The sequence below is a fragment of the Lissotriton vulgaris genome, chromosome 6 (genome assembly GCF_964263255.1).
Source record: "Lissotriton vulgaris chromosome 6, aLisVul1.2, whole genome shotgun sequence".
In the NCBI taxonomy this organism is placed as follows: Eukaryota; Metazoa; Chordata; class Amphibia; order Caudata; family Salamandridae; genus Lissotriton; species Lissotriton vulgaris.
Window position 1 is genome coordinate 157,157,574 of NC_141694.1, and position 25,478 is coordinate 157,183,051.

Here is a 25,478-nt window from a genome sequence, read left to right on the forward strand (position 1 = left end):
CTTCCTCTGCAGCTCATTAGAGCAAATGACACAGCAGAAGCCACTATCTAAGATTCCTAGATTACACTCCGAGTTCTTCAACAAGATAAAACTCAGCAACCTGGGAAAACCCCGCTTGCTATGTTTTGATTAGTAATAGAACTCTAATGAGCACTGAGAGACGATCACTTCCTAGTGACATCTTTATTGACGTCTTATGTCCAAAAACTTACGTCAAACCAGGCACCTTCCAGGTATAAATATTACCAACGTTGCCTTAAGCAAACGCTGCCTCAACGACATCGATGATAGCGATGGTGTGGTGAACATAGGAGCAGAACAGCTGTCCCTTACAAAGCCCAGCAGATTCAAGCTGCCCACGGACGCTGCCCCTCCTCCTCCTCGACGCGCTGAGAGAGACGCTGTCTTTTCTCCTGCCGAGAAAATCCAGCTCCGGCGTTTCCAGCCTACTCTTGCGAGTAACTGGGATATCGAGTTCTGGAAGGAGATACAAGACCTCCAACATTCTATTTCAGAGGTATGGTGTTGACTAAACCCTTAGAGAGAATTCTTGAAGCAAACCTTGGCAAAACCAACTTAACTAAAACTGCTACTTACTTACTACCTCCCAAGTATTAGGCTTAGGTCAGGTACACTGGGGTAGGCGTAGTTAGAAGCACCAGTTGAGTACGTTAGCTGAATGTATACATGAATGTATATATTTTATTCATTTTAACCATTGTATGGCTAAGAAACCATATCAAGCTTTTACAGTATTATTTCGCAATCCTCATTTTACTGTACGCACTTTTTATAATAACTAGTCTTGCAATTGTGGCAATTCATTTCTCTTGCACGAAAAGAAAGACTGTTCAATAAATAATACCTTTTTATTGAAAACGCCCGTCTCTCTATTTCTCTGCATCTTGGTGAAAGCAAACTGCACAACTGACTGAGTAAAATAACTGTCTATTGTTTCACACGACTCTAGAGATTGACTCTTATTCTAAGGAGCAAAGTTGTCATGTTTATGCGGTTGTTGGAAAACTGAATCCCTTCTTGTCTGTACCAGGGAAGCTGATCACTTCCTATTCAGTCAAGAAAGTTTCCAGTGACCTCTGAGCTAGTTGGTAACAAACCCAATTAAGTTTAGCATAGTCAGTAGAGACCTGGAAGATCCGCACTTCTACGTCCATACTACTGTTTATGTTATTCCAATACGCAGGGCCTATTGGGAAAATAGGAACTACACTACAGGATCTAGCGTGGAAACCCAAGGGAGACAGACCTAAAAATGCGTATATTAGCACTCCCACTGGCACCACCCTGAAGGTGTGGGACTTGGTCGCCGGGGACGAGAGAGGGACAACGTGTCCCTCCCCCTTGACGCCCATCCATTTCAATCCGGCCTTCCCGCCTGCTTTATGTGAAGGGCCCTTTGATGATTGGAGGAAGGGGGGCTGTTTCGCCCTTACCCACTTGTTCCATGGAGAGGCTCCGCTCACATTTGACAACTGTAGACGGGACTATGAGGTCCTACCAGCGGAGCGATACCATCATGCCCAGCTGCTCCACTGGGCGCTCTCCCCTGCTGTTCGCGATGCAGCCACTAGAGCTCTTACCCCCTTTGAGGCCTTCATTACCCGGGCCACTGGCATGCGGGGAGTCATCTCCTTTCTCTACCGACACCTCTTGTCCTCTGCAGTTTCCCCTAGACCGAGATACAAGGGCCTCTGGGAAGAATTGTTGGACCGCGAGATATCAGATGTAGAGTGGGCACAATTGTGGAGAGACTTGGCGAAACACAATCACTCCATTGAACTACGTGAGGCTCATATTAAGACAATGATGGACTGGTACCTCACCCCCGCTAAATTACATCGCGTATATCCTGGCACTTCCGACAGGTGTTGGCTGGGCTGTGGCCTGTTAGGTGACTTTCGCCACATCTGGTGGGACTGCCCCGCTATCCGCCCCTACTGGGAGGCAATTCTTTCCCACATTAAAGACATCCTGGGTTACGACGTAGCAGACTCAATGGCACACGTGTTATTGGGACTCTGAGATCCACTGCTGGAACATCAGACCCGGGCTGATAAGAAAATCCTTTGGTTGTGCATTGGGGCGGCCAAGACCACCCTAGCGGCGAAATGGAAAAAGAAGGAAGCCCCAGCGATCTCTTTGTGGTATGCTAGACTGTGGAGACTGTTAAGCATGGAACGCATGGCCGAGGTCTTTCTAGGCGATTTAAGAACTTTACCTTCCGCTGGGGTCCGCTGGTTCGCTTCCTCTCTAGGGGATTGCCATCTGCAGTATACCCACCCACGTTGCGGAGCCTACATCTCTTCCAGGTATGAATGCTGGCGCATGGTTGAGTGTGAATGCGGAGTGGGATTGGGGGGGGGGCAGTTTTTTGTTATGGTTTATTTGGGACATTATTGCCTCGATTGTGGCGGGAGGCATTCAGCTGTTCGTCCAAAAGGACTTCTTTCAGTTGCAGTTCTCCGCGATTAAAGTGACCCGATGGATCTGTGTCACTATGGAGTGGTGTGCACCAGGCCTGGACTACAACTATTGTGACTGCTTAACTTAAGAGCCCTAGTGGCCTCGATGGTTGGTTTGCCCATAATTGTCAGATCCTCCCGCCTGCCTTGGTTAACCCCCTGCGAGGGATGTTGTGCGAGATGGTCGCAAGATTCTTTCTGGGTTTTTTTTCCAATAAAATACACCTTTGACAAAAAAAAAAGTAACCCTTTGCATCAGCAGAACTTTTATCATCATCTGTTCCCTCGCCTCTAGGAGGAACATACAAAGGCGCAGCTTCCCGCATAGGTTTTGCATGAACTATCATAGTCTTATCTGTTCCGTAGATAGAAGCTTGTGCCACGCCAGTCTGAGATGTTTGTGCAGCGGCGTCTGCTGCCTTTTTCTCCTCTCGGAAATGGACTTCCTCTACACGTAATTTAACCAAACGCCTGATAGAGTCAGCCACCTAAGAAAAGAGAAAAAGACCATCACGCATTTGCTTACAATCATTTGCTATCTCAACAGGCTCCAATTCCTCAAAATGCTTCGTAAACCGTTCAACTACTTCTGCGGCAAACACCTCTATAAAATATACTTGTTCCCTTTCCTGCCAATTCTTCATGTCATCTAAAAGTTCAGAGGCAGAAGCAGTATTACGGGCGGCTTTGCGAGCAGCAGATCTAAGCTCAGCAGAACGCGCAGTGGGCAACATAGAACGAGTTTCTCATGTTTTATCCTGATCTGTAGAAGATTCCTCATTGGACTTATGAGGAGCGGAAGGAAAAATATACGGAGGTGGAGAATGATCTAATAACAAGAAATCATCTTGCGGTTAATTAAGGATGGGATAAAGGGGTTGCCTAACAGCATATTGGCCAGTTACCTGAAAATGGCGCTCCCTATCCTCTCTCTCTTTCAGTTCTTTTATGTCCTTGTTTTTCAACTCTAATGCTTTTGCATAAAGGTTCTTTCGCTGTTCTTTTTCAATCAAGGCTTGTTCATGCTTCATTTGTTCTCGCATTTCTTACACCCACATTCGCACACAGTCAAACATATCTTGCCTAGTCTTTCGCTTAAACATACATTGTTCCACATACTGAATCTTTTGCAAATCAAATGACCAATGCATAGGCCAACGCAACTCAGGCTTCTTATGAGTATATTTATTCCACAACATGCTGTACATTATAGAAGAAATACCATACTTAATATACATGTCCCTATTAGGCGTCCCGGAGGGGGGGGGGGCGGTTGTGCTTCATCGAGTCTCAAACTGGTACCTCTACAAAAGCAACACATCCTACGAAGTGTGCTAGAAACAGGCATGTCAAAAATAGTGCAAAATATACAGTATTATAATCAAAGTAGCGCTTAAGGTACTCTTTGTACGTTGCGCCGTTCAAACAAATTCAAATAGAGAAAAATCTCCTCATTACCTGCCTTTATAAATTACAATTTATATATACCTTACAAACAAATACAAATATTGGCCAATCCTTCAAATAAAAAGCCACAGTAAGTGTTACTAAACTACCTTACCAAGCCAAGGCATCAAAAACCAACAGCAAGTGCCGCAGAACAACTCTTACCAATCAAATGGTGTCCAGGTTCCAACTGCCAAGTTCTTAAATCGACCAAATGGTCACTGCAGGGCGAATCAACAGAAGAGATCTCAGTCGGGGACCGGCACCACCTGGATGGTCAGATCAGAAAGAAAGGAAAAACGCCGGGGTTGCCAAGACTCGGGTCTCCTCAGGCAGCGATCGTGTCCAAAGCGAGATTCCAATCCTTCGTTTCGACCAGTCCTTCGGGCATCCGAGTCGCCGATGAGCCCCGCGTTGGGCTCCAATGTGTAGTAGTGGGCCTCAGCAAGGCCTATCAGTGCTAGGGGTCCGCCCTTCTCTGCACAGAGTCCTCGGACCATAGAATAGAAGTTGGCACAGAAACTGGAATAGAAAGTACAAGATTTATTAAACCTCATGAGATGGAACTACATTCACACAACACCCTTCGGTAGTGTATGAAGTAGCACACTGAATGGAAGGAGCTTGGTCCTTTTATACCCACAGAGGGGCTCAAATGAAGGCGGTACGAGTTCAAAATGTTGGTTTTAGATATATATGGTCATACAGAAAATGCACAGTCAACAAGTGGGAGGAGCTAACATTGGCCTGGACTCCTCCCTCACGATGACCAAGCAAGTCAACGCCGCCTCATCATCCTGTTTTAACACCATGCGCCTGCTACGAAAGATCTTCCGATGGATCCCCACCGAAACCAGGAAGACGGTCACCCAGGCCCTCGTCACCAGCCGCTTGGACTACGGGAACACCCTCTACACTGGAACTACAGCCAAACTCCAGAGAAGACTCCAGCGCATCCAGAACAAGAGAATCACGTTCAGACTCCTCACCCACGCACACCAGGCTATCCACGACATAGGCCCGAAGTACCTCAACAGCCGCCTCTCATTCTACACACCCACCCGCCAGCTCCGATCCGCCAGCCTCGCCCTCGCGGCCGTCCCACGCATTCGGAGATCCACCGTAGGAGGAAGATCCTTCTCCTATCTGGCAGCGAAGAAATGGAACTCCCTCCCCACCCACCTACGGCTGACCCGGGACCATCTCGCCTTCAGGAAACAGCTCAAGACCTGGCTGTTCGAGCAGTAGCGACCCCCCCCTCAGCGCCTTGAGACCCTACGGGTGAGTAGCGCACTCTACAAATTCCTTTGATTGGTTGATTGATTGATTGGCTGTTTTTGGCAAACACATCCTGACAGTTACATTCTAGTGGCAGCTGCAAAGACAGCTGCAAGATCAACTGAGCATGTGCGAAGGTGGAAGATGCTAAATATATCTCGTCTCCAGGCAGATTTCAAGAGCAGTTAACAGAAAGGTTGGACAGAGCACATGGCGAGCACATGGCAAACAGAATGGCTGACAGAAATACTAAATGGATTCCACAAAACGGACAAGATAGTCTCTAAATACAGGATGGCTTCTGCTAACGCTAACCCGATCGCTGCCAATTTACAACAAGATGGTTTGCTGAACTTTTGTTTTTTCCTGCTGCCAGAAATTGATATTTTTTTATCCTTGTATGTTTCGCAGCTAAAAGAGGAAGATAATTCTGTGCACTGGATAGTTATACTACTTCACGAACATTCTATATGTTTATGTTGTATTGATGTTCTTTAAAGGGCTGCATGTTGGGGCAGCAAATAAAAGTATATGCATAATGTTAGCCTCCGTTTGTCTTTAATGAAATCAAGATTCTCTTAGCATAATAATTGGAGAATTGTCATTCTTGACTATTGAAATGCGGGCCATTGTCAGATTTCAAAATCAAAGGAACACCCAGGTTGTAAAAATAATTTCTAGTTACTCAATGAGTCTGTCATGAGTGGTTGATGACAGATCTTCCACAAGGGGAAAACGATAATATTAATCAACAATGATTAGTAGATAATGACCGTTGTCAAGGGGTCCAAAGAAATCAATTGCAATCCTCTCCCATGCATGCTTTGGAAGATCCAACATATTTAACTGATGCAGGGTTGTGTTGGATGACAATCAGTTGCATAAATCGCATGCCTTGAATTCCTTTTCAACTCTTTCATCAATACTGGGATCCCCTAAAGCTTGTTTAGTAGCAACAATTCCACAATGTCCTTCATGGGCCAGTTCAATGAATTGTTGTCTCAGGCATAACAATTCTTGACCCTCATAATAAAATGCCTTCTGAAGTAACCAAAAGTTCATCCTGAACATTTTTTAATTACTGATATTCAATGTCATCATGAAGGGGTCAAGTATGTTTTCTCCAAGACTGATGTGCAATAGTGTCTTTGAGTATTAGCAAACCTCTGTCAGTGCTCGTGGTAGCAATCATTTGTTCCACTGTTACAGCAGCAGGGGTACTGGATTTTGCGATTAAGTTAACATAAGTATTAACCAGTATAGAAGTAGTGCCACAACACAGTGTTGGTACATGTGAGAAGTAGTCAGCTGGGTTTTGATCTTTTCCTGGATGATGAACAATTGTATATTCCTACTCCTGCAGTCGCAACCCCACCTCTCGATGCAAGGAGGCAGCTTGGCTTTAGGATTGCCCAAAATTGTAAATAATGCCTGGTGGTCAGTGACAACCGCTAAATGCATTCCATTCAGAACACATGAACATTTTCACAATGCCACATCACAGGGAGGCTCTCTTTTTCAGGTTGTGAATAAGCATGTTTCATCAGTGACAAACTCTTGCTAGCATAGGCCACAATGTGTATTGGCGCGTTAATTATGGCACCTAATCCCACTGGAATGACTTCAATAACAATCTCTGTTTGTAGTTTTGTATCAAAGTAGGCCAGTTCAGTGGCATTCTCAATTGCATGTTTGATTTTCTTGAAGCTCTGTTCACATTTATGTGACCATCAAAATGGAATACTTCGTTTTGCTAAGTCTCTGAATGGGGCACTTACTGTGGCAAAGTCAGGTATGTACCTTGAACAGTAACTGACCATACCACGGAAGGATTGCAGCATAGTTACATCTTGTGTATAAGAGGTGGATGACAAAGCATTTACTTTATTTGGATCTGGAAGCTGAAGAACAGATTGCCATACTTTATTTGGATCTGGAAGCTGAAGAACAGATTGAACTCAGGCATTGGAGAAGACAGGAAGTTAACAAGGCTCCTGCCTGCAACATTATTCTGGTTTGGTGTTGCTGAACATGCTTCACATGTGTATGTTACAAGTTTTTATGCCAGCCTGTAGCCGTAGTGCTATGCTTGAGTTCTTGAATAAATGTTTTAATTTCATTACCACTCCGTTTACACATATAGCCTGGAAATTGGATACAATTTAAATCAGGCCGGAAAACATAAAAATCTCTAATTTGGCTTTTTGGATAAGAAAGGGGAAAATATCGAGACTGGCACAAAAATATCTATAGAAAAATATGCAAGCATAAGCAAAAATCTTTAAAAATTAATAAAAATTCATATAGTTAAATCCCAAGTACAGGGTGGCATACTAAACTGAAACTGACATATGCCATCCACCTCCTTGAAAATATAGAACATTATGTCGATCGCTCTCCCTCCTAATGGCTCACTATGAACAAGTAAGATTACAGGTTACTCTACTATAACCTATCTGTTTAGGTCTCCCCTATACAGCGCACATGCGCTGCATAGGAAAAAGACCTTTAGTAATCGATTCACTTTTGCAGACAAAAACGTGCACGCGTTGCATTGCTTTCAATGGCAACGCGTGCACGTTTCGCAATTCCCTTGTGGGAGTGAGCTTTGAAACCATCTGTTTGTAATTAACTTGCAAACAGATGGTGCGGTTGCTCGCTCCCGCAAGGGAAATGCGCCACTGAAACGCCTTTCAGTGGTGCCCTCAGCATCGCTTTAACTTTCGCGGCCGCGTTTGTTTTCGTTGCATCTCATGTCTGTGTAAATAGGAAAGCCGTGGTTGACAGTTTCTCCATAACAGATTACTTTTTAACAAGTACCTGGTACGGCACAAGCTTTTCACAGCCGCTTCCCGATTACTCTCTTTCCCGCGAACCTCACCGAATACAAGTTTCATTTTCTTCAAATCACTAAATGATTTATGCATTAACAACACACAACGTTCCTAGGTTAGACCGGGCTTTGAGGAAATAACTGACACTTGGCCTGCCCCTCCCTGTAACAAGTCTAAATTAAAATGCAGTGCAAAGACAGGGCTGCTCATGCTTCACCGGGAACTATCTGTTTGTTTTTCCCACAGCAGTCACACCGGCAGTGGCAGTAGGGTAGTTGCATGGTATTGAGGCGGTGTGACTCTGGGTGACTTTTTATCCAGCTGAGTTCACTTACCTGCACAGGTCCCCCGGGCGTATATTACCTCGGTTTGCAGGCTACAGGGAGCTCGGTTTCCCAGCTCCTGGTCGGCTGTGTCAGCGCAGTGTTAGGGCTCAAACGTAACCCAGCACTTGCTCGGCAGAGGGCACAGCAGGCATCAGAGGGAAAGTTTTGCTCATGTCCTGTGCCTTCTCTACGAATGATGACAGATGATGTACTTGGACTGCTGGTCGCCTGGACATTTCCACTTGCTGTATTGGTAACTAAGCCTTTGTGGTTGCAAATACAACGCACTTCCCCAATATGGTTTGAGAAGCTTTATTATTAGCTTTAACATGTTTAAGTCTAATTCTGTGCAGAGTGTTTACCTTGTAACATTATACAACAGTCGAACGTTTGAAACGAGGGACCCTTTAGGCCATAACGAGAGACAGGTGCCATCTGATGCAAGGGAAAGAATAGATTTCCAGGACGCCTTGAACTTACACATGCTTTTATCATCTACAAAAAGGTACCACATGTAAAAATAGTGTTATGAGGACATGCCGACAGACAGAGGTTTGTGCGGGTGTATGTATGTGTGTATATAATATAGTTGTATTAAATGAAGTGGTTCTCATTAACAATCAATTTTCTAACATTTCAGGCAATTGTAACCAATCTAGGTTCTGTAAATCTGACGCAGCTGAATGGTGTCTGTATTTAACAACCTGTGGCTCTCATGCATGGCGATATCTTATCTGTTATTGATCATTCTTTTAGATATGTTAAATGTGTCAATAAAAGCTATTTTTGTTGAAAGAGTTGGGATTACAACTACTTATTTTTTTTAACTCGCACAACTGCCAGACCGCTTTGTCTTAAATGTCGGTCCGTATACCACTTTTCTGCAATGCAGTATCTGCTTGTGGTGTGCTTATGAATCTTTTGAAGGCTATCATTGTTTGGGCAAAACCCATGCTTTCTATTACGTGCACTGCCCAAGCTCTATTCTACATTTATGTAAACCTATTTGACTGTAATTGTTCTTTTTAATTAGTCTAATAGTTAATCCTAGGATTATTCCAGAGTTCTACTGCTGAAAATGGTTTGAGAAGGTTATATAATCCTTGAGTTTTAGCAACTTTTATGAAATGTGTCTGAATCTCTAAACATTTGCAGTCCGTAACTTATTTCTATAAGCTTTTGTTGTTAAATTATGTTTTATTTCCTTTCTTTATAGCCCCCCCCCCCCCCCCACCCGAGGTGCTACCTTGAGTTTTCTGTTCTGGAACTAGCCCTTGTGCTGGCTGAGTTGATTTCTGAATGCTAAATTGTACTGATATTTGACGGTCTGAAAAGACATCTGCTCTGTCAACGTTTGGGTTTTTAGATATAGGAAAAGCAAATCAAACCCAGTGATCGAAGAAATGCTTGCAAATAGTTTTACCACTGACAATTGCTCTGGGTAGTATTCAAACCCATCAGGTTTTTAGGTTTCACCTGCACAGTGCTTGCTCTGTCCTTGAGAAATCTGATTTTAATATAAACTTAAAAGGTACTAGCATCCGCCTCCTCTCTTTCCTGGCTTCTTGTTGGTTCCTGTGCGTGACTCTTACTGTTCCTAAATTTTTACTGGCAGTAGCATATTTTCCTGCACTTATTCCTCTTCTGCTTCTCTTAGCAGTTTCCTGCCCCGAAATACTGTTAACACCTGCTTAGTTGGAACTATTTCCATAAAGTTTTACCATTTACTATTCCAGCACATTTATTTTTTTATTTATTTATTTTTTTAAGACGTTTATTAGCAGCAGTAAGCAGTACACAATGCGGAGCCTACAACCCTAGGGGCCGGCCACAACACTTAAGTTTATAAAAAGCAACAGAAAAGGAAAAAATAAAAAATAAAAATCAGAAAGTATACATAGCTCTTCTGACAATAACATCGGATCCATTGGCGTAGAAGGCGTTATATGTATCACGTACGCTCACAGTTCGCTTTTACATACAAATGACGTCTTGTTTTTCCATTTTTTAACTAAAGAAATTAACTCTGTAAATTCAACAGTTCTTATACCAGCACATTTATGACAATGAATCACCCGGCGAGATTAAGGGATTTGGAAAAAAAAGCACAGGATGTTGTGCTGCGCCACCGGAACTTACACCAGGATTCCAACTCTTGAGTCAGCAGCTCTGGCTGCTGGGCCACATCCTCCTCACTCTCGTTTTACCTGTCTGGGAGCTCTTTCCTTCTCCTGTCTGATGATTGATTGAAACCAACGCATTGCCAATGCTTGTTTTGTTGTGCCCATTATTATACCTCCCATTAGACCGAAGGACAGGGTTGGATTGGGATTAAAAATCGGCCCGGGCACGCATAAAAAAATCGGCCCACATGTGCATAATGCCTTCCCTCAATTCACTGCTTCAGCGTAATTTTACATAAAGGGGGGGGGGGGAACAAAAATATGCACGCATCAGTTTACGCTAGTGAAACACACCTGAAAACAAGTGAGGCCACTTCTGCACAGGGCCCCCTGCCCCGCTCAGTATGCCTACATTAATGGGCGGCCCAGCGAGAGAAAAGGGGTGACACCTCTACCTGTTGCTGCTATACGGGAGGTAATGAGCGCCCATCTCCCTCCAGAAAGGCTACTTCGACACCCACTGGGCCGCTGGAGGTATAGTCGAACAACAGAGACACCGCCAAAATCGGCCCCCAGGCTGCTCAAAAGCAGCCCTCAGCTGGAACTCTGACCCCGGCCCATTGGGCATTGCCCGAAGGCCCCCGTTAACAATCCGATGCTGCCGAAGGATATGTGTTGTAAATATGTTCTTGGTAGTTTTACCTAGCCCTTCCTTTGTGTCCTTTCCTCCTTGTCTTTCCAGAATACTTGTGATGTTCTAAATGATTCTCTGTGAGCCCAGCTGCATTCCAGACTTGTCAGTTGGTGTCTAGTCAGCTGGGCAGGTGTACGCTATGTCCATGCTCTGACAATAAATACTTACCTTGAAGAGCCTCCAGCGTTGTTTGATATTCAGTTTACATCAATATGCTAATCAGCTTTGCTCCTGTCCCTCGTCACTGTGTGTTTGTCACTTCCACTGGAACTGTGGCGTACAAGTCCGAAGAGGCCCAAATCGGCTGAAACCTGTGTTCGTTTTGATAGAGGGTCTGGTGTGGCAGTTAGGGTTGGACTGTTTCATTGAAGCAGGACCCAAGCTTGTTTGCATACAGCTGAGGTTGTGAGGTAGTGGGTAGGCATGCCACCCCAAGCGTTGGACAACTTGCAAGCACTCCTCCATCACTTAATTTTGGATTAGGAAAAAGGGAATAGTAATAAAGTTATGGGGATTATACACAGGCCTCCTACTTCTGAACAAATTAGAGCAAGATAAAAGGTCCTGGGTTAGTAGATCAAAATACGTTTTTTCCTTAAATCGCAATGCACCTCAACTGTTGCATAGCTAAACACCTATAAGGTCCCAAAGGCGAGACCTATTGGCTATGCCAATGCTTGTTTTAATTCCTACCGCGTCTCTTGAACTAGCCTACGTCTAACTTCTATAACGTGAAATACTTTCTGCACTGCAATGTGCATTTTATCTGGTTCCCGTGAACTTGCACGGATAAGGGGGCGCTATGTATCCAAGAGGATTCGCCCTCCTCTTTCCGCCTGGAATCTTCAGCATTCCCTTCCTTATTAGGTAAAAGGGGGGTCAGAGTAGCCGGTCTCTACGCTGGAATGGGAAAAGGGGCAGGACTGGGGCGGAGCCGAGCCTCGGCTGGGACGGTCTTTTGCATGAAACTGTTAAAGTTGCAATAGCCTAGCAGAAAAAAACGTTAAACTGATGGGAAAGTAGTTTGTTTGTAAATTGCTTAAATGTTCTTCTGGTGGACGAATCACCGGATATTGGCAAAACACTTTCATAAGTAGAGTAATTTTGCTACTACTACCAACCTATTCATTCCACATCCCGTTACCTGGCCCACGGGTGACAAAAGGTTAATGCAGAATATGCGGTCTGAGCTGCATCCTAAGTCAGGCTTTCAAGCTGAGCAATCTTGGCGGCCATGTTTGAGTGCAAAATGTTCAATGGGAATTGCCCACTAAGACTCAAAATGTTGACAGAAAAAATGTTTTCTTCAAGTTTACAAAGACTGTAGCAACGCTTTTTCTACAGTAAAATATCACACAGTGAATATTTAAATAGTTTATTGCACATAGGTGTGACAAGATTACTTAATGAACAATAACTCCATTGAATTATTTGCCTATATGGTTATTTTTTGTAGCATGCATTTCTCGGAATATATTGTTAGACCAACGCGGACTATTTGCCAGCTTCTTCCGTTAACGTACTCCGTGAAATACATTTGGCCGACAACTGGCAGAAGTGCGCATGCTCACGTGCTCTCCTGCTGGACCATCAGGGGGCGGCTACCGGCGTGGGCGTGGTCAAGCAAGGGGCAGGGCTTGGGATGAAGTTGGCCGGGGCTTCTGCAGAAGTTGTGGACGGAGGCTGAGGGAACGGGTACTGGAGAAGGAAGATGGCTTTTCGCAGGAGGACGAAAAGTTACCCACTCTTCAGCCAGGAGTTTTTCATCCACAACCACGCCGACATCTGCTTCTGCCTCTTGGTCTGCGTGCTCATCGCGCTGATGTTCGAGGTGAGCAATTTGGGCTGCTTGTCCGCGGGACGGGTACCGGGGGAAGGATTTTCCAGTGGGAGTCATATCAACCGACAGGGACAGTATCCACTTGTTGTCAAGTGGGCCGATTGTAGTGTGTCTCTCGCATCTTTTCTTTGATGTTTAGCCAGACGTTGGTAAGGAGCCTAACTTTTATTATGAGCACTGAAACGTCTATTCCAGACTGAAAACGCCCCTTGTCTAAAAACCAGGATTGGCTGACTGTGGCATCCATGACCTTTGACAATGTAGCATCACTGTAGTCACCAGCATTGTGTAACTACAAGCTGGGGGGCTGTGTACTCAAAAGAGAAGCTGTATAACTAGATCTGTCTGGATAAGTATACCCAGAATATGTAGTAGTGTCTAAGAAGGGTAGCTGTTACCTGTCACTGGGGCTTCAGCCATGCACTTTATTCCATTGCAGGGATCATACCCACTGTCCGAGGAGTAATTAAGTCAACTAATAAGTATTGATATTGATATATATATATATATATATATATATAATATATTAAAATTGCTTTATTTGGGGAGAATTCCCCTAAAACCCATTTACAAAAAATAAAAATATGTATATTATTTTCTTTTTAAAATGCAGGACATAACCCATTTTATAGCTGATATATAGTTAAAACATTTCTCCTCATCCATATCCCATCATTGAACCCTAAAACCCTTACTAGCCCATACTCCTACCAGGCATGAACCCTAAAAAAGCTTGTACTACCTCTTACCCTGCCTAACCCCCAAAAACCTGTTGCAACCCCTTCTCCCACTCATCTTTGAAACCTAAAAACTCATATCTTTTGGGTGACAAAAGTAATGTTATGTGTTTGTGTGTGTGTGTATATAGATAAAGATGGATAGCTAACCCTCCTTCCTGACACTCCAAATCTTCTCCTCTTCAAATGTCTGTGTTTTTAACCCTGCTGAGGGCAGCTCCCCCCCGCCCCCAATGCTGTGAACAGCCTTTGGCTTAGTGCAGTAGGGGGGTTGGCCCTGAGCCCAATCCACCACGAGTGGCCAAGCTCCCGTTGCACACTGCTTAAGGCTGTGCGCAGCAAGGTTAAGCTGCTCGCAGCCGGGTTGCAGCAGGTCCTGATCCAAGGGAAGGTCCTACACCTAACCCCTGTGCATTGGAAAGTACCTAAAATGTTCTGTCTGGTACCTACCTGTGTGGGAATCTTCGCTTGCTAAAGGCACAGCATATTAAAGGCTGCATGGTTAAAGTAACATTTTGGTAATATATCCTGGCATTGGCTTTATACTCTAAAGCTGAACTGTAGCCACAGCAGAGGTTAGGAGCATGTTCATGTTCAGCCGCAGGGAAAATGGCCACCAATATTTTTATGTTCAGTATCAGGGCCCTAATATAGTATTGTAGTAGCCACTAGCAAGACTCCATGTTTACTGACAGGAGTGACAATCACTGGAATAGGCACTATCCAGCACAGGAGGCATTATATCATCAACATATAACATATCAACCCTAAAGTACAGCAGAAACTACCATACAAACAAGCAGCAACCATATAACAAGCAAGGAGAATATCTATTAAAAGGAGCAATAATTATTATGTAGGACTAACCTACATATATCACCAGAGTCTACATGCACCATTAGAGACCATGTGCATCTTCAAAGAATATACATTTTGAGAGATTGTCATGGCCTCTCGCTCATCAAAGGTTGATGTTTGAACCATTGAATTGGTGATCAGTCACATTATTTATTGCGTTATGAAACAGACTGTTAACATTCCTGTCAATATGCTTAGCCATATTTGTCCAAAAAACAATTTGATGGACAGAATGTAGATCAATGTCTTACATTCACCCCAGTACAATGATCTGGGCCTAAATCCATCGTTTTTTGCACTCCACACCACCCTGGGTTAGATAATGGCTTTATGCAAATCAGCTCTGACCCTGTGCCCCATGGGAACAGTCCAGTCCGAACTACACAGCCATATCTTTCCCAGACCCGAATCAAGCATCCGAGGACCGGACCGGTTTCGAGGTAACACCTCTCATCAGCCCGGCTAGCTTGACTCCAGTGGTGTGGAGGCTCTGGGACCCACGGCTGGGCTACCCCAGTACACTAAGGGAGAAAATTACAAAAAACAATTTGATGGACAGAATGTAGATCAATGTCTTACATTCACCCCAGTACAATGATCTGGGACGTGGGTCCCAGGCACTCCACACCACTTGGAGTCAAGCTAGCCGGGCTGATGAAAGGTGTTACCTCGAAACCGGTCCGGTCCTCGGATGCTTGATTCCGTTCTGGGAAGGACATGGCTTTTGTAGTTCGGACTGGACTGTTCCCATGGGGCAGAGGGTCAGAGCTGATTTGCATATCGCCATTGTCTAACCCAGGGTGGTGTGGAGTGCAAAAAAACGATGGATTTGGGCCCAGATCTTTGGACTGGGTTGAATGTGTGACATTGATCCACATTCGGTCCATCACCTGTTGTGTTTGCAATTGCCGCCATAAGTGCGCTGGGGATGCCCAGACGTGGGTCCCAGGCACTCCACACCACTTGGAGTCAAGGTAGCCGGGCTGATGAGAGGTGTTACCTCGAAACCGGTCCAGTCCTCGGATGCTTGATTCCGTTCTGGGAAGGACATGGCTTTTGTAGTTCGGACTGGACTGTTCCCATGGGGCACAGGGTCAGAGCTGATTTGCATATCGCCATTGTCTAACCCAGGGTGGTGTGGAGTGCAAAAAAACGATGGATTTGGGCCCAGATCTTTGGACTGGGTTGAATGTGTGACATTGATCAACATTCGGTCCATCACCTGTTGTGTTTGCAATAGCCATATTTGTCCAGCACATATGTTTCCACCAGAAAAGACCAGATCTGGTGGTAATAGCTGATGTTGGTTAATATCAAATGGGTGAGCAGGGCCTGTACCAATCAATGTATCACATGTGAACCCTCCCCCATTACGTGCACATATTGCATTAATTGATGCGTCGGCGGCTCATTGGACATATCCCCCCACTGTTGTGTGAGCGTTCGTATAAGGGCTGTGTGTAAAAGAAACTGGCCCGCAGGTAATCCAGTGTCTGCCGTCAGTGTCACAAAAGGTAGTAAGGTGCCATCTGCGTATAAATCTCCAAGTGTCTCCGCACCTGCTGCAGCCCAAGGCGTCAATGTCTTGTCTGTTATAGGGTCCCTGCCTCTGGGTGTCCCGAGAAGCGGTAATACCGGGGCATATGGAAGTGTGTCTTTCGTGAGGTGAAGGCTTCTTCTTAAACATCTGTGAGCTAACTCGATATGTATTTGTGTAGAGCGAGGGGTTTTTCCTAGTGGGTGAAACAATCCACAGATCTGGGCCTGCGTCCTGACTGCCGTATCTGCTAGGCTTTTGCCGCTGAGCCACTTTGCGACCCACTGTAATTGTGCTGTAAATAATATAATTCCAGGTGCGGGACCGCTAAGCCGCCACTTTCCAGGGGTGCATATAGTTTCTGCAGTGCTATCCTAGGTCTCCCCACATTCTAGATCAAGCTACGAAGCATCCCCTCTAATTCCTTTTAGAGCTTCACCAGGATATACACCGGTAGATTTGCAAAGTAGTATAATAACCTGGGTAATACTATCATTTTGGTTAAGGTGACGCGGGCCATCACATTGAGTGGCAAGGACTTCCAAAATTGCATCTATGCTCTGATCGATGAGACAGCGCAGAGCAGATTACCCTCCAGTATATCTGCCGGGGATCTGTAAATATATATATATTCCTAGGTATCTAAACGTGGTCGGATACCAATTAAGTGTAGTTCTGTTAAAGATGATATTGGCCCCAGCCACATCTGCACAGAAAGAGTAAGCGCATGATTTGGCCCAGTTTACCCTGAGGCCCGATATCGCCTCGAAACCACTGAACAGTGCTGGTATCTCCGGTGGCACAGCTTGAAGATCCTGTATATAAAACAGGTCATCCGCATACAGGGACACAGTATGCAGTCCATCACGTAAGGGGATGCCCCACTCTGCGCCACGCTCTCGAAGAAGAGCTGCTAACGGTTCCATAGCCAGGGAAAAGAGCAATAGAGACAGTGGGCACCTTTGTCTGGTCCCTCGTCTCACCCTGATTTCATCTGACAGGAGCTTTCCCGTGCGAGCCCGTACAGTGGGTCGCTGGTACAGCAGTTGTACTAGCTATAGATAGTCATCCCTCAGCTCATATTTACGTAAGACCGCTGCAAGATAAGGCCACTCCAGCTAATCAAAAGCCTTCTCCAGGTCTAGCACTAGACAGCCAGATCTGGGCCAGCGGTTCGTGGCATATCTCTGGATTCGGAATAATCGCTGAATATTTAGGGAGGTTCTCCCAGTAGGTACAAACCCATTTTGGTCGGTATGTACCAAAGTTGGTACAAATGGGGCAAGCCGTTTAGCCAGGAACGATGCAAGAATTTTATAGTCCGTGTTTAACAGGGCCAGTGGGCGATAAGATCCCAGGAGGTCAGGGTTCCTGCCTGGCTTCAAAAGAGAAACTAGTTTTGCCTCATTTTGTGTGGGGGTAAGCGGTGAGTATTCCAGCGCCGCCGCGTATACCCGTAGCAGCTCTGGTACCAAAATATCTGAATATGCCTTGTAGAATTCAGCCGGTAGACCATCAGGGCCCGGTGTTTTTCCGTTCGACAGAGTATATACTGTCCCTTATTTCCTCCGGCAACAAAGGAGCACCTACTTCTTCTTTCTGACCAACCATGAGTTGCAGTAACGTTAGTGAGGACAGGAAGTTTTGTACGTCTGTATCTGTGGCTGTCAGGCAAGACCTGTATACTATGGAGTAGTGGTCCGCGAATGAACTGTGTATATCTTTTTGGGTGTGTACTATAACTCCCTGCACGTTCTGTATCGCCGTCACGGGTGTAACAGCCATGTCTTGCCGTATTAGCCATGACCGCAGCCTACAGGGTTTGTCTCCCATGTGATGGGTGCGCGCTGAATGTGCTGCATAGTTTAAATTACGGAGACGGTCCAATAACTTCTAAGTTTCATGTCTAGAGTGCTCTAGAATACCAACATTACCCTCCAACGCCGCCTCCTCTCCTCGGAGCAGGTCAGTCTCAAGGCGAGTGAGGTTCGCCTCCAGCTTTCTCCTCGTGCCTGCCTTTGCTCCAAAGCAGTCCCCCCCCCCCCTTATCACGACCTTAAAAGCGTCCCACTCCACCAAAGGGGTCGTGGCCGTGCCGGTGTTTTCCTCAAAGTATCGGGAGATATTGGCAGCCAGTAGGTCTCTGAAGGGCGCATCCAGCAAAAGGTCTGGTTGCAGCCACCAGGTTGGGATCGGTTGACTGGGGTGTTACCATGCTACATCCAAAACATGCGGGTTATGGTCAGTGTGTCCGATCTAAATAATAAACCTTCAATACGTGGGGGAGCAGTTCGTCTAAGAGCCTGTAACGGGCCAGTCGCACATGTAGGTCATGGGCTCCTGAATTATAAGAATATACCCTGTCTTGGGGATAACGATGCCTCCAGGCATCCTTCAGGCGCCAGTGTGTAGCCCAGTTAGTCAATGCCTTCATTGCGTGGTATGTGTCTGTACCTGGTAGAGGCGGGAAGGAGCGGTCCAGTGAGACATCAACGACGCTATTTTAATTGCTCCCTCAGATCATAGAGACGCCGTGCCAGGGCGCAAGAATGTGTGAAATTCTGTCAAAGAACATAGCCTGCTCTGTATCTGGAGCATATATCGATGCAATCACTGTTTGCCGGCTCAGCGCCCCTGAGTATTACATACCTCCCCTCCGCGTCCACCATCGACTGTGTGATCGTGAGTGGAACACCCGCCCTCACTCATATAAGCACGCCTCGTGCAAACGCTGAGTACCCTGTGGCGAATAATTGGCCTCGCCAGTGATGATGTAAATTTTGTATCTCTGACTTGGCCACTTGGGTCTCTTGCAGCAAGGCAATTTGTATATGAAGTCGCTTGAGGTACGAATAGATCTGATATCTATGCGACGGCGAACGCATCCCCCCTCACATTCCATGTTCCTATCTTAAATGAAAACATAATCCCCACAGTACATCAAATAAACATGTGTCTGTAGCAGCCCAACAGATACATACATTAAATACAGCTTAGAGTCATACATCCTGTCTGGTACTCTGACCTGCAGCCCATATCCTTGCATAAAACTGCTCATAACAAATGATGTCTCAACATAAAATCTAAAAAAAAAATAACCATACGTAATACCAAAAGGACAAAAATGCAAGTAGCAATCGTCCAAACCGCCTAATGGAGATAACAGTTCAAACAATCCGGGGGGGGTGCACTACGGACTACTCTAGGTTAGATATAATCAACGTGTCTAGCATCCCAGGGGCTCCCGATTCACAGGTCAAATACAATATGGATGTGACAACCTGCGGATATTGACTCAGGAGCACATATCAAGTGGGTCAGGTGCTTGGGCGTCCACAGGATAACAGCAAAATACACACTTGAGTCTCACCACCTCCCCTCCCCCCAAGGCACAACGACAATACCAGCAGTGAGTGAACATTATAGGAGGACTACCTGACCAACAGCCGTTTGTCACCACTTACATACCCCAATACCTCCATCCGTTGTCCCGGCAGCGAGAAAAACCCTGCCGTATTCACATTATCAAGTCCGCCGTCTGTGGGGTGACATCTGGTTGTTCGGTCGAGTCCTGCGAATTCTGCAGGCCGTATATGCGTTCATCGTCACTAGACCAGTCTCGTTGGCTGGAATTGGATTCCTCCTCAGGCCTTGGTGACCCGCTGATCTCCGCCACCGCCTGCAAGGTGTCTCGCTGCCCGCTGAGAATCAATTCCGAGTGTGGTCCCATCGGTGGTGAGGGCGGTGTTCCCAGTCGTATTGATCTGCGCCGGTGACGAAAAGGGCCTTTCAACCTGGACAGTTGTGCAGTTACAGGTTTATCCTGAGGTCCCACATTGGTGAATTTGTCTAGCCAGTTTTCCGTCTCCTCCTGGGTGTTCAAGAAGTGCGTTTTGTCATTGGCTACCACCCGCAGGTAACAGGGAGTATTTCAAGTAATTTTGCCTCAGACGCCTCTTCTCTGCCATGAACGAGGATTTCTGGCGCTGTACCTGGATGGTGTAGTCCAGGAAAAACATCACTTTGTGGTTGTCTATGTGAACGTCCTGGAGCTTCCTGGTCTCCTGTAGAATGACATCCCTATCCTGGTAGTTAACCCCTTCGCTGCTCATGACGAGCTCAGCTCGTCATGCAGTACACTGGTCGTGTGCTTATGACGAGCTGAGCTCGTCATGAACAATGGGATTTCAAGGGAGTTCAGCACCGGAGGAAAATCTCCCTAGCAGCGATGGTGTTAAGGATCCGAAGAAGCAGGGGCTGCGGATTCGATCCCGTAGGAGGGGGTCTTGCCGGGACCCTGTGAGCACGCTCAATGACAAAGTGTGAGGCAAGGGATCCCTCTGGCAGCAGATTTCTGGGCAAGGTCTCCATGTGTAGGGCAGGCTCTCTCCCTTCCCATTTTTCAGGCACACCCACTATGCGGATATTATTTCGGCGCGCCCTCCATTCCGTATCATCTGCTCTGTCCTCCAGGAACTCCACACGATTCAGCAAGTCTTGCACTTGTTTATCTGATTGCGTCCCCTGCTGTTTGATGTCAGCAAGCCTAGATTCCAAAGCAGTGGTACGGTCCGCCAGTTTCCGGTGATCGGCGTGCAGATGCATAAGGTCGAGAGCCACTTTATTGATTTTAGATTCCAGGGAAGTGCGGGTTTGATTCACGGTTTCCACCAAACGTTGTATTGCGGCAAGCACCGCATCCAGCTTGCTTGCGATCTGGTCCGCAGATCCCTGCGTAGCCATTTTGTCCGATTTGGGCTTGGATTGCGTGGGTGCGGCCTGCGGTCCGCCAGCTCCGGTCCGTGTTCTGGTTCTGCCCGACATCAGGTACAGGTGCAGTACACCTCTGTTCTCATACCCAAGGAGTCCTACGTAGCGTCACCAGTGTGTATGCGCCACTATGGTTTCTGCTTCAGCGCCAGCGGGCCTCAGACAGCAATATTCGACAAGTCACGGCCAAAGCAGTGGAGTCCCGCTATCCGCTCTTCCCGAATCCTCCCCTACACCTCTGTCGGCGACCGTAGCACACAGTCACGTAGGTCTTGGTAGAAGGAGTGCATCAATTCTCTGTCCAACAGGAAATCAAGTTGGGTCAGGGTCGGAGACGCACTGAGCAGGTTCCAGCCACAGACTGCACCAGGGGACCACCCAGATACAGCATGTGAGATACAAGAGCGGTGGTCTAATCATATGGTAGTGTGTTCACTCCAGCTGTATGGCGGCCGCCAGGATGATAGTCCGGGCCCCAGGATTACACCCCAGCTCCCATAGAACAACAATCCAGCAGGGGTACCAGCCTCCAGGTGTCCCCGCCGTCCACCTAGTAAGATAAGTGAGTGTCTGTGGAGTATTGTGCGATTCCCAGGAAAGCTATAACCCCGTGCTCCGCCTGGTGCAAGTGTGACCGGGCTCCAGTGCAAGCTGAGGGTGACTATGTGTAAAAGACTCTCAGTGGAGTACCAAACCTCCGGTACAGCGGTGTTCGTGGCGTCCTAGGCGTCGTCGTCCCACAACCTCGCCTCCGCTCCCATGGACGTCTGGCGGGTCATAAACCTTCCGGGTTCCCACAGTGAGACAAGGATGTCCCGATGGTCTCAACCACAGTGTGCCTCTCACCCCCAGTTGGGCGCAGGACATCCAAGAAGCAGCAAGCAGTCGCAGCTCACAATCCACTATGGGGAGTACAATCACTACAGCTCCTCTCCGGCAGTGGCGGCAGCAATATCAGTCCAGACAGCGGCCATCCTCAGGTCGTCTGCAGGAGGAGAGGGGGCCACCCCTCCCGGTCACTCTGCGCAGGAAGCAGCCACCTGATCAGGCAAGACTGGGTCTTGCAAACTTCAACCCCCCGCAGCCTCTCCATCCATCGGACGTCAAGCCAGGCTAAAGCGATGCCTTGTATTCTGTGGACAGCACCGCCGGAGCTGTGCTCATTCCCCGCACTCCGCCAGCAAGATGATTCCAGGCGGCGAGCACCCGCAATGTGACCTCGGGGGGCCAGGGGTCATTTAGGGCAGCTCTGCAATGTTGTTGGATGCCATTCTGGGAGCTCAATCACCGCCGCCTCTCACAGTCCCCCGCTTGCGGCAATGTTTGTCGGCGATCACCATCAACCCGCACTTGCTGCGGCAGGTGGGCAGGGCGGTTGGGTACTCAGTCGCGGCACACCATCTAGCGGCAGGCATTAGGACAGGAACCCCAGACAGGGTCAGCTGCTGGCTGGTCTCGGCATCTACGCCATCACTTGTGGGCGGGGCTAGACCCCGGGCTCGCGTAGTGTGGGTCAATCGCTCTGGGACTCTGCAGCCAGCGGCCGCGCCAAGCAGATGGTGCACTTTGGTGCCTAGGGGAGTCTGGATCGAGGCCCGACACCAGGTTGACGCCCCACATATATGCTGCTACAGTAGAGGCGACATATATTTGTTTGGACGGAGTTATCAACCTGTTCGGGGAGCCCCATCCAGAGCTCTACCCGAAGACGTCCGCCGCCATTGCTTCCGTAGCCACACCCCCATTTGTTGTTTTACTCACATGCGTGTGCACAGGATTTGTTGTTTTCACCCTCATTAAGAGCTTCTGTCACATTGAGGTCCAGAGCGACGCCCTCAAATGAATTGCATCCTTTCTGACTGGTCGAACCCAGAGAATCTACCTGCCTCCCTTCATGTTGGAACCCAGAAGCATCCTCTGCGGCATCCCGCAAGGCTCATCTCTGAGCACCACCATGTTCACTCCTTACATGACAGCCCCTGGCCGACATCGTCGGAGCCCATGGCCTCAACATCATTCCCTATGCAGACGACACTCAGCTCATCCTCTCTCTGAAAAAACGCCTCAACAACTAAGACCAACTTCCACATTTGCATGATTAGCATCGCTGACGGGATGAAGACCAGCTGCTTGAACCTCAACACTGACAAGACTGAAGTGCTGATCTTTGGAAACAACACATCCCTGTGGAACGACAACTGGTGTCCTGCCAAACTTGGACCCACACTAACACACAGTGCCCGCAGTCTTTGCATCATCCCAGACAGCAAGCTCACCTGAAAAGGCAGATCAACACAGTCTCCTCTGCCTCCCCGTTGACACTAGAAAATCTGTCACCCAAGCCCTGGTTACCAGCCGACCCAACCATAGTAATGCACGAATCACCTCCATACTCCTAAAGAGACTCCAGACGATACACAACTCCGATGCCAGACTCCTCCTCAACCTCCCCAAATGGACCCACTTCACCCTCACCTCAAGAACCTCCACTGGCTTCCCGTCCAGAAAAGATGCCAATTCAAGATGCCTACTAGGCCCTCCACGACCAAGGACCAGCATACATCAAACACCACCTGAACTACCACAAACTCTCAACAAACACCTTCTCTGCATCTCCCTTGCTCACACTCCCCACATCCGCTGAAGCTACAGCGGAGGACGCTCCTTTTTCTACATCGCTGCAAAGTCCTGGAACAGTCTTCCCCTTCACCTCCAAACAGCATCCTCTCTCATAGAATTCAGAAAGGGACTTGAGACCTAGCTTTTCAACTGCAGCAGGATCTCAGCGCCTGGGTATTCTCACATGCGATTGGCCACCCTCTACAAATCCCGATTAGATTCAGTAAAAATAAAAAGTAATAACATAAAAATGTCTGTATGTGGCGTCCATATGTTCTCCAAAAATACCCATCACAAAAATAACCAGTGGCAGAAATAAATGAAATGAAAGCAGAGATTGGTCTACCAGCCCTTGGATATAACTGGACTACTCTGTAGGTGGATGTGTAGCGGTATAAAATGAAAATGCTGTCACTCACATTGAAGATGGGGAACGGCTGACATGGACTGACCCTTTGACCCATGCTGTAGGCCAGAGGTCTTCAAACTTTTGGATGCCAAGACCCCCCTGTCAACATTTTCAAGCGTAAGGACCCCCTCCTGACAAAAATTTCTAAACGTCTAGGTTATGAGGATGGTGAGGACCAAATTATGCGACAGGCTTGACTAAATTGTGTGAGTAGAAAATGTAAATAATGTTCTGTGATGCTGCATATTTTGGGGTAGCATTGCTTTATTTAGAATTTTTTTAAACACAGTAATACTGAGGAAAGATTTCACCCCACCAGTACCAGTTTATAACCAAAATACAGCAATTAACATCAGAAAGATGTCTAGTCAACCTCTGTGAAGGGCCCCCCAATCCGCAGAAATACGCGCTGCCACATTAGAAGCTCACCTGGCCATGGCCGGGAGCAGCAAGGGTGCATTCAAACCGTGGCGGTCTTGTGCAGAGTTAAGCAGTTTACCCATGCCCCTTTCCTCTCACCCCCTTCCTTCCACTTCCTTCCATCCCTCTCTTCTCTCCTCTCCCGGCCCCGGATCCCTCTCTCACATTGCAGGCAGATGGTTATTAGCCCCAGGACACCTTTTGGTAACAGTACCGCACTACAATGTAAATAATAAGCAGAAGCAGGGTATCCACTAGACCCGAAATTCGGGGGGGTGGGGGCTTAACACTCCCAGCCAGGGCTTGTCCAAGCACTGTTAGCATACGGTGCAACAGTCTTTCCACCTTCTCCATGAATTCCCTCACTACCACTCACCAACAATGCACCTCATCTCTCTATAGCACCTGTCTGACAAACATATCATTTTTTTATAGCGCTACTCATAGTTTACTCGCACTCAGTTCTGTGATGTGCATGGTACATCTTCTTTGTACCCGGCACTTTAACCTTCCGCACTGTGTGGGTGACAAGAGTGCCTATGTCACTGCAGGGTGAGCAATGCAACAGTGTGAGAGTAGGGTAAAAGGAGTGACTGCAGGGTGAGTGAGGTGACCATATGAATTTGGGTTCGGCTGTAAGTGCAGAGTGGGGCGAATTAGTGCAGGGTTAGTGATGGCCTTGTTTGAGTTAGCTACAGATTGAGCAGTAAGGGGGGGGACAGGTGAGTGAAGTGTCACATGAGTGCAGGGTAAGAAGTGTGCTCGTGTGACTGCAGGGTGAGGTACAGAGTGAACAATGCAAGCGAATTTTTAGTGCAGAGTGATCACTGTGAGAGCAGGGTGAGCGGGTGATTGGTGTGAGTGCATGGTGATTGGTGTGAGTGCAGGGTGAGCGAGTGAATGATGTGAGTGCATGGCGATCAGTGTGAGTGCATGGCGATCAGTGTGAGTGCATTGTGATCAGTGTGAGTGTATTGTGATCGCTGGGAGTGCAGGGTGAATGTGAAAGTGAAGGCGAGAATGGAAGTGAGTAGTCTAAAAGCAGGGTGCATTCCCAGAAACTTGAAGCGTAGGGTTTCAGATATAAGTTAAACTATTGCTATA

General features: G+C 47.1%; 1 protein-coding gene across 1 annotated transcript in view; it reads left to right on the plus strand.

Moving 5' to 3' along the window:
• Positions 1-12,814: 12,814 nt before the first annotated feature.
• The window catches only part of TRAM2 (translocation associated membrane protein 2), a 238,503-nt gene continuing 225,839 nt past the window's right edge, over positions 12,815-25,478 (plus strand). The window contains exon 1 of the mRNA XM_086926192.1: positions 12,815-13,015. Coding sequence (XP_086782318.1) covers positions 12,896-13,015 — 120 coding nt within the window. The 5' untranslated portion in view covers positions 12,815-12,895. The remainder of the gene's footprint in view (positions 13,016-25,478) is intronic.